Source organism: Lycorma delicatula, chromosome 13 (genome assembly GCF_047948215.1).
Source record: "Lycorma delicatula isolate Av1 chromosome 13, ASM4794821v1, whole genome shotgun sequence".
Taxonomy (NCBI): domain Eukaryota; kingdom Metazoa; phylum Arthropoda; class Insecta; order Hemiptera; family Fulgoridae; genus Lycorma; species Lycorma delicatula.
In genome coordinates, this window is record NC_134467.1 from 48852085 (window position 1) to 48862458 (window position 10374).

Sequence of the window (10374 nt, forward strand, 5' to 3'; positions counted from 1 at the left end):
ATATGCTATATGTTGAGATACAATAGAATAAACAACTTTCAAGATGTAGGCAACAGGAAGGTTATACTACAGCCATTTTAAACAAGATAGCGATAGATTTTGGCAGAATCACACTTGCCAGTGTACACCAAATGCTACAACCGTCGTTGAAGCCTCTGCCTGACTGGTCATCATCAGAGTTGAACAGAGTTTTGCTAGGTGAAGCCAGTTACTTATTGCAATGCTTGGTGCACTTTATAGGTAGGCCAGACTACCTGAATACCGAAGAATTGTAGCCCTGTGTGAATGTCTGTGAACCTGCAAATTCAACCGCTTGATTGACTTATCAAGCCTACTGCAACTGTAGAATTATCAGAGGGCTACTTTAGCAATATAGAATCGTGCGTCGGAAATTTCTTCCAGAGCCAGGAGTGTGGGATCGTGATCTATCAAAACCAATACTCAGACGCTATATTTAATGATAATGCTGATTTCTATATCTTTGCCTCCTATTTGAGAGAACCAAAATGGTTTGCTGCGAGTGAAAAAGAAACGTCAATGCTGATGCGTTTCACAATAGATTTATCGCTGTACAGACATATTTTAATCGTCTTACAGGCACAGAACTTAAGAGATCTGTAATTTTCCATCAGTGCAATGTCTTCTTTGTTGGAGACTCTATTTCTACTGGTCCTGAAACGCAAATTATGAGAATGAATGTGGCGATTTACTTGATAATACGTGTGATGGTGAAATCATTACCATTAGTATAATTCCAATTGACACCGGTATACCAAATATGAACTCTATTTTTCCTGATGTTACCAACTACCGTCCGATATCTACTTATTACTTGAATCGTAAAATAGCTACTGCCGTAGGCGTTAGTAGAGAACAATGGGCAGAGGAATTGGCATGAGTCAAAGTGTAAGAGTGGATTCAGAGAATACTGGTCAGTGCCCATAACTCCACTTGACTACCTATAATCAAGGGAAATGAGTAACGAAAGGAGATTACAAACCAACGATTATGAGTTTTACTACCTCTCAACTGAAGAGTTACATAAAAGTCAGCAAAATGTTTCTGTTTGTAACTGTTTACGCCAAAGTGGAGTTGAGCCTATTAATGTCATTGAAAACGTTCACCTGGTGATGGGTAATATTGGTGAGATTCAGTCATATTGGTGTCAACCCACCGGGTTGGTCTAGTGGTGAACGCGTCTTCCCAAATCTGCAGATTTGGAAGTCGAGAGTTCCAGGGTTCAAGTCCTAGTAAAGCCAGTTATTTTTACATGGATTTGAATACTAGCTCGTGGAGACCGGTGTTCTTTGCTGGTTAGGTTGAAATTAACCACACATCTCAGGAATGGTCGAACTGAGACTGTACAAGAATACAGTTCATTTACACTCATACATATATCATTCTCTGAAGTATTATTTGAACGGTAGTTACCGGCGGCTACACAGGAAAAAGTCATATTGATATACTGCTTTCATGGATTTATTAGCAAAAGTCCGAAATTTAGGGGTTCTGGAATTCTGCATAACACTTTCGTGTAATTATCTCCTCTGGCCGGGACATTTTTTTGGTAGTCGAGTTTTTTAACTTTTAACAGGTATAAAACTAGTATTATCTCTTAAAGGTGGAAAATTTCGATAACGTCTTCTGTGAGTATATTTCCACACATTTATACAGTACCGATAAATCGGCTAAATAATTTTTTTATTAATTTCTTCTTTATATTTTAAACTATTTAAAAGTTGTTTTATGTTGTAATAATGTTTGGATTTTTTGTGGAAAATGCACTAAAAAAAGTAATTTTATATTTCAGCATTTACATTACTGGTAAAATTCATGTTGGCATCGTCGGTCCGACTGATTTGTTGTAATCATCTGTTTGGGAATTGGTTGAATTGAAACAACTGCAAGTTAACGTAATTTATTAGTCGATCGTTGATATTCGTTATTTGTGTATAATACGTAAGTTAATTACGCTAATATTAATATTTAATTACTACTAAATTAAAATATGTGTTTTTTGTTAACTGTAGTTTATATTTTTCTATTGACTAAAAACGCAGCTTACAGAAAAAATTATTAAGTTCGTCCATTTGTGTAGTTTACCAATTTATAGTTTATTTGTTTTAAAGTTTATAAGTTTTTATAGTTTATTTTTTTTGAATAGTTATTTTTTTTAATGATTTATTCTGCAACGTATTTTTAAACGTTTATTGTTTTATCCTTTAAGTATGTAATAAGTAACAATAGTTTTGTTTTCACAGACAATTGTTTAATCATTTCTAGATTATATAGTAATAATACTGTTTTCTTCAACTTTGTGTGAACGTCATCAAAGATATACACAGAAAATTATAGTAAGAGTTGAAGAGAAAAGATTTTGTCAATGTTATTTTAAAAATTAATATTTAAGATGGAACAGCATGATGAAACATGATTATACCTTAAATTATTTACCATTAACATTTTAATTAGCGACTGTATGGAAACAAGCTTGTGCTTACTGTATGGTTTTTTTTACTTATTTGCACATTTACACCATACTCCATTCTTGCATGTTATTACTTAACAGTGACAAAGTGACAGTTTTATAAAATCATCGAGACAATTTTAATGGTAGTTCTAATTTAATATTTGTTTAACAGTTTTTTATTTCAGTGACAAAGAATTGAACTAAAAAATTGAAAAAACTTAGAATAAACATAATGCTTGTTAACATATAAACTTGTAGCCTATATCTATTTACAGATAAATGCATATATAAACAAAACCCTTTTTTTAATGATTTTATTTTTCCACTACTTTTTGAATAAAGTTGCTGTTAATTTGAAATTATATTCAGCCAGAGTTGAAGAATAAATATCTTAGAAGTGGACTGTAAGGTTTTTAAAAATGTATATAATTATTTATCAATTTCTATTTTTGTATTTATTGATTGCAGTCCTGATAAAGTTTCATGTGTATTATTTCAGAATTTTTATTAATATTTTATCTAAAAACCATTACCATATCTCTTTTTATTTGGTAATCCTGAGCAATTACTTGATCAACATTAATTTGTTTTATACTTTAATATGTGCTTAGGATCAGCAAAACACAAGATGTAAATTTTGAAGACAGATTTGGACAGCAGGTGACCCATGCAAGGTCAAGTCCATGCCATATTATCGGTACTATAGTCAATTACTTATCAGTTTTGTGAGTTATTGAGACATGTTTTCAGATATTAATATATTCTGTTGGGGAAGCTTAGATTTTTGTGGATTGAATTTAGGAATAAGTTACCAAAGTTTGGTAATACTTAACACTGTCTTGTAGGACAATTGGCTGAATTTATATTTTAATGGAAATATACTTATTACAGAGACTACACTGTTAGTCTCGTGTACAACGGATAATCACCCTACATAGAGCGGCTTCAGTCATCTTCAGCTGACACTGAGTCTCTGACTGAACTACTATTAAATTAGTTTATACTTTTAACTGCAAAAAATGGTAACCTCTCTCCACAGAATTCTAACTTCTCTCCACAGAGTGGATTATCATCTTGACAGGTCACCATAACTCGTAAAACTGATTGTTAATTGACTAAAATATTGATATCCTTGGCTTGGACATTAACCTTGTACAGATCATTGCTGTCCAAACCATTTATCTGTCATTTAGATATTGTATTTAACTAATTTTAAGCATATCTGTTATTAGTAGGAGAGCTGTTAAACATTTTAGGTTAGGTATTTGAAGCTCCGTCAAAATTTGTGTAACACTTCTTTTTTTATGTGTGAATACAAAATCAAATACCTAGCTGAATTGTAGTGGGGGCCCTAGCAAACCCATGAATTTTAACTTTGCAAAATTTTATTTGCAAAAAAAAATGCTTGAGGCATTTTGAATTTGTAATAATTTTAAATTTTGTATTTAAAGAAATAAGAAATAGAAAAGCCAGATTATTTAGTCTGGTTTAAAATTTTCCCAGGCTGTTTCAAAATTGTATTTCATAAACATTGAAAAAATATATAAATATAAATAAAATTGGTTTAAAAATTTCAATGAATGAAATGTTTTATAGTTTGCAGCGATTTTATTGTTTTCATTATAAATACTTAAATTTTAACTTGAATGTTTTTATTTTTGAAAGTAATGGATGTACCTTTAAAGAATATCTACATATTTGAAGCTCTGTCCTCTAACAGTATCAAACTAGAAACTGAAGATGATACCGCAGAGGAAACATTATGCTTGTTTTTACCACATCACCCGATTGAAGATGATATTACATCTGATTGTGTAAGTATAATTAGATTTTTGTTTTTTATGTCATATAGGAAGTGTCATCACATCATTAAACTTAACATTAAAATGTTGATTTTATGTTTTAGGATAGTGATTCTTTCCAAGTGAAAGAGGAGCCACTTGGTAATGGTTGTGATAATTATAATGAAGTAACTGATCCTCTTGCGTTTGAAGGGATCAAGTTAATTAAATCTGAAGATCATGCAATTAAAAATGAAGTGGTAAGTTTTATTGTGCATTTATTTTATATTGAAAGTAACGTATGAAGTTTATACTAGCCATCTCAGAGTGTATTCATCGGAGTATTATAGGAATGAAAGTTTATGAATGCACTTAATGTCGATTCTTTAATTTGACTTCATTGCATTTTCTATCATGTTTTGATTCTTTCTTTAGTAATTATTGAATTTAAAAGTTTAACTTACACGTACTGGGAGCATTACAGTTCTGATGCTTTACCACATTGGCCAAAACATTACGACTGTTTTTATTATGATAATGCGCGTGTACACATGTCTCGGATTGTAGATGCAAAACTCCATGAAAATGTATGCTTTGACAGTGGCAAGTTGAAGCATGTGCTGTATTTACTTGATTTTACACCTATTGATTACTTACTCTTCCAAAACCTGAAAAATGGCTCGCTAGACAAAGATTCATTTTAAATGATACAAAAGGTGGGATAACTGCTTACTTCATGGAGTTGGACAAATCACATCATACTGAAAATATTAAAAAGTTGGAAATTCTATGTAAATTATCAAATTGTAAGGGAACTTAGTTGAAAGATAAAAAAAAAATTTTTGAAATCTTCAGTTTTGTTTGTCAGGCCAAGAACTTTCTGAACAACCCCTATATTTGTTTTTAATTGACTTATAAAATTATTATTTATTAATTAGTATTTATTATCTGGTATGTATTTATAAGATTTAAGATTCGAATTTAAAATATTAGGTAACATTATCTCTAAAGGCAAATGATGTAATGATAAAAATTTCACTATAAGAAATATTAACATTGACGTCAGTAAGATTAGAAAAAAACTATATCAAGAAAATTAACGCAACAGTTTAGCATATTATATGATTGTCAAAAATTACAATATATAGAATAATCTGTAAGGTGAGAATAGTAGCATTTTTAACATTTAAATTGCATGATAACATTTAACAAAAGAAATGTATTTGATGTTTTCCCGTACAGAACCTGGTTTATTAAAGTCACCTAATATTAATAATAATTTAACTGTCGCTGCACTTTTAATGTGTGTGGTGAGTGAATTAGATACAATTTATTTTTGTCTTATAAATATACAAAACGTCATATTTACTTTGTAGAATCATTTTTTGTTTTTTATTATAGCAAGTAGATTTAGTGCAACTGAAAGAGGAATCATATGGTTGATGGTAATATTAAAAAAAGATCTTTTAGCAATTAAGAAGAACGACTTTGTTATATCAGAAAATTTGAAAGTGAAGCGGTAAGCGTGGTTGATTATGCATACAGTGGAACATCAGCTATCCAATTGGACCTTTGCAAGACCAAATATGTGTAATTTAAAAAAAGGTTTATCATATTATACTAGACATATTCTATTATTTAACAGGTAACTAAGTAAAAATAAAAAGAAAAGTTTTTCAGTAAAATTAAAAATAAATTTTGAACATACGTACAAAGTAACAAAAAATTTATATGGTAAAAAATAAACAATATTATGTTGGAAAAAGTACAATCTGTAGAAATTTGCTTTTATAATGAGTTTAACATAGGCCCATATCTATATACGTGTTTGATAAATGCAAATGAATTGAAGAAAAGTCTGTTAAAAAAACCAGTAAAATAAAGATTGATAAAAAAACTTCCAGTTGAAGCAAAGATGTATTTGAATAGTGTTAAAATTTTCAAGTAATAATGTTTTTTTTTTTTTTAAATTGCCGAGTCTGAATTTAAAAAGTCCAGTTAGTTTGACGTCTGGAAAATTGGGGCCCCTGCTATTTATCTTTTCATTACATATATATCATCCGTGTCTCATTTGGCCTTGTTGGTGTTGCTTTTTTGTTTTCTAATTAAACAAATTGCAACCTACACATTAAGAAAATAAAACCTGTATACATTTTTAACAACTAGTGTTATATTTCATCGATAGAAAATTTATATAAAAATTAATTAAAACAACTTTTTTCTTTTTTTTGGTCTATTTCTGTCTTAATTCTTGATTTTTGTATCATTTTTAGCAATTAGACTTAGATTTTTAATGGTATTTGTTACCAAAAACATCTATTTTAAATTGAATTTTATGATGTATGTAATGGTATTATTAAGTTGCAGATAGAATAAAAAAAAAGATTTAATATTAGTTAGTTTTCATATTTTGCAAGGTTTTTTCATTATCCTTTTTTTTAAAGGAATCTGAGAACTTGTTGAATGATGATCTTTCATCACAACCTAATCTTAATATGAGAACCAATGAACAAATAAATGATTTACGCACGATGAAGATAGAAGAAGAGATGTGGTTTTCTCCAGGTCATGTAAGTATTAATTACTGGATCATGTAATAAACATGATTTCTCTCTTGTTTATTTCATAAATATATGTATGTAATTTGTATATATGTATATTTTATTACTTTTACTGTTATAAAAAAAAATTGTTTTTATTTCTATTAGTTCTATTTAATTAATACTGACTTATACTATGTGTAAATGATAAATTATCAGTGTGTGAGAGTAAATTTTTGTTTGAAAATTTGGTGATAACTAAATATATGTATTATAATCTGTTGATACAATTCACATTTCAATAAGCTCCAGGTGATTTGATTTTAATTGTTCCGGTTGTAAAATTTGAATATTTTACCAGGTAAGCAATTTAAAATGGACCTGACACAGAGAGAAACACACAACGCCAGCGGAAACAGTCTGGTTTGTGTGGGTTCCACCTAGTTGGTTACTATTTGCTATGTTTCTGAAAATATTCAGAAGTTATTATACTAGGTTGTTTGTAAGGGTTTGGCATTTGTTTTTGGTTTCTATCTTTGGGTATTTTATTTCAAGTTTTTGGTTATGTAATTAGCCTAGGTAGGTTATCTAGGCTATCTGTTGGAGTGGGTGGGTTTATTCTCTTTGAACTACTCTATTGGCACAGGGACTGTCTATTAGTCAGTTTTTATTTATTGTTATTGGTTTTTGTTATGTTTAATAATTTGTGGTCTGTTAATTTTGAATTTGTTGAAATTTCATACATTTGTTTAATTTGAACAGCTGTCATATTGGCAACTGTTTGTGTTGATAGTTTTTATTTGTATTGTGTGTTTATTATTGTGCACCCACTTTGTTTAGCAAAAGATAATGACTGTTTGTATGTCTATTAGACTTTAATCTGAGATTTTACGTGAAAATTTTCTTACCTGAATTTTCATGTAGTCAATCCAACACGGGTTAAGTGGTGTGAATTTCTTGTACTTGTGGATTTACCCATTTAGTTCACTATATAGTGGATTGTTGATCGAGGGTATGTCTGACACAGTTGACATTAAGAAACAGGGTAAGCCCAAGTGGGTTAAACCTGGTGAGGTGTTGCAGCTTGCTGGCTCTTCCTCCTCTTCTGGGGAGGATAAGTCGCAAGTTGAGCCATCGACCTGGGCTGGAAAGGTTAAGGTTTTGGTTCAAGAATCAGGGAAAACCGTTAGAAAGGCAGGTACCTTTGCTCCCTTTCAGACTTCATGAACGAAACTGCCCAATGATGCCATCTTTTCTCATCATAACAGATACTGACTTTTGGTATGTCTCATTCATTTTTTATTCCTGTGTGGTGTTTTCACTATACCAAATTTGACAATTCTGTCTTTAACTATCCCAAATGTATGAAAAGTTGCCTCATCTCTAAATAAAATATCATTATAATTTGGATTGTTTTCAAAATGATGATTGCCTCTGCTACAAGCTGATATTGGCAACAAACGTTTGGTTTAATGTGATGTATTTGTAACTTGTACACTTGCAAATGGAGGAATTTGCAGTCCATACCTAGACCACCTAATAGACTTACCTAGACTGGCAGTGAACTCATTGCTTACTTGATTCACAGTCTCTTGTAATTAAAAAAACCTTTTGATTTCCAGTTTGTGAAACCAAGCTTCCAGTCTCTCTTGAAGTCATATGTTTGCAATATGATGTCTTGGATGTAGGAGAATTGATATTTAATTCAGTTTGTACAAGCCGTTGAACATGCATAACTAATTGAAACTACTAACCAAAGCATGTATCTTGACAGTTGCATTGGAGTCGGCTTGTCTGCATTTGTGTATTCTGCTGAATCTGAGAGTATACTGAACAAATCTTGGGGATATATCCTGTCGTTTGAGCTTATGTTGTAAGAGATTTCAAGAAGTGGTTTCCTAAATAGGGCCATTAGTTTTAGATACCTTCACCCCAGACATTGTGTATATAAAATGTGTGGGTTTGTAGATGTGATCAATATGAATATAGAAGTAATAAATATATTGACCTGTTATAAATTTGCTAAATAATTAGTTTTGTTGGTTTTCTTAGAACATGCATTTCATAATAAAGTTTCACTCAAGATTATAAACATACTATAAAATAAGTAAAGTTCCTTATTATACTAAAGTTAACTCTGATTAATTAATATTCAATACCATGTTGATTATGAATATATGTTTAAATTATTCAATTTTTTATACATATTTTGTGGTTTTTTGAAAGATAACACTTATTAATGTTATTGTAATTAAAATAATTTTTTATTAATTTATAATTATAATAAAAAATAACTTAATTTACAGGTTGCTATGGACAAAGGAACCATCAAGGGAAGTACGAAGAATTTTATTACTTATAAGAGCATAAATAATTCGTTAAATGATGGAATTATAAATGAAAACTCCATTGAATGTAATTGTGCATACGGTGATGTAACGATAGAAAATTTAATAGAGAATATAAGTAGTGAAAACAAGTTGTTCGAGCAAAAAGGAAAAGAATTGGTTTGTGAATATTGCAATGAAAGATTCAGATGTAACTGTTATTTAAAGAGACACATTAACATTCATACTAAACAGAAAAAAAATAGTAACTTTTGTCAAAAGTCATTTAATTTTGAAAATGTTTTAAAGAGACATCTTAATGATATTAATACAACAGAGGAAAATTATGTTTGTAACTTCTGTCAAAAGTCATTTAATAGTAAATCCCGTTTAGTGAGACATCTTAATATTCATAAAAAAGAGAAAAATTATATTTGTACCTTTTGTCAAAAGTCATTTAATAATAAAAGCGCTTTAAACAAACATATTAATATTCATACAAAAGAGAAAAATTATATTTCTAACTTTTGTCAGAAGTCTTTTAATACTAAATACAATTTAGTGAGACATCTTAATATTCATACAAAAGAGAAAAATTAATTTATAACTTCTGTCAGAAGATGTTTAATCATTTTTCTAATTTAAAGCTGCGTATTAATTTACATCCCAAAGGGAAAAATTATGTATGTAAATTTTCCCAAAGGTCTTTTAATTGCAGTTGTGATTTTAAAACACATATTAATTTCCACTTAAAGAAAAAAATTAATATTTGTAACATTTATCAAAAATCTTTTGATCAGATTTATATTTTGGAAAGACATCTTAACAATATCCTTATTAGAGAATCATTATGACCTTTTAAGAAAATTGATTAAGGAAAAAAGTAATAGCATTCTTTAATATGTGTATAATTTAAAACTAGTATGACAAAATTTTTCTAATGTTTATAATGTAACGTTACATTTTTCTCATTTTTGTATGTTACAACTTAAGGCAGGGAATTTCTATCTTGTTTGCCTCAAACGCAGATTTGTATATTACTGTAGTTTATAGTATATGATGAGTATGTTTATGAACATTTTAAGCCCTGAACCATGGCAGTCAGAAAATTTGGTGTAAAAAAGTTGTGTAAAGTTCTCAAGTGAGACTTTTGTCCAAATCACAAGTTTAAATGTGTTTTTGTTGAACATTTTTTTTTCAAGTTTATATTTAATTTTATATTAAATTTAATATTAACTTAATTTTTTTATATTAAT

At 29.4% G+C, this 10374-nt stretch overlaps 1 protein-coding gene across 1 annotated transcript; it reads left to right on the forward strand.

Annotated features, from left to right (window-relative positions):
• The first annotated feature begins 876 nt into the window (after positions 1-876).
• Positions 877-9733, forward strand: LOC142333598 (uncharacterized). Its single transcript, XM_075380920.1, has 5 exons — positions 877-931; positions 4136-4284; positions 4377-4511; positions 6696-6821; positions 9098-9733. The coding sequence occupies exons 1-5, from the start codon at positions 877-879 to the stop codon at positions 9716-9718; spliced, it is 1086 nt and encodes a 361-aa protein (XP_075237035.1). The 3' UTR covers positions 9719-9733.
• Positions 9734-10374: the final 641 nt, after the last annotated feature.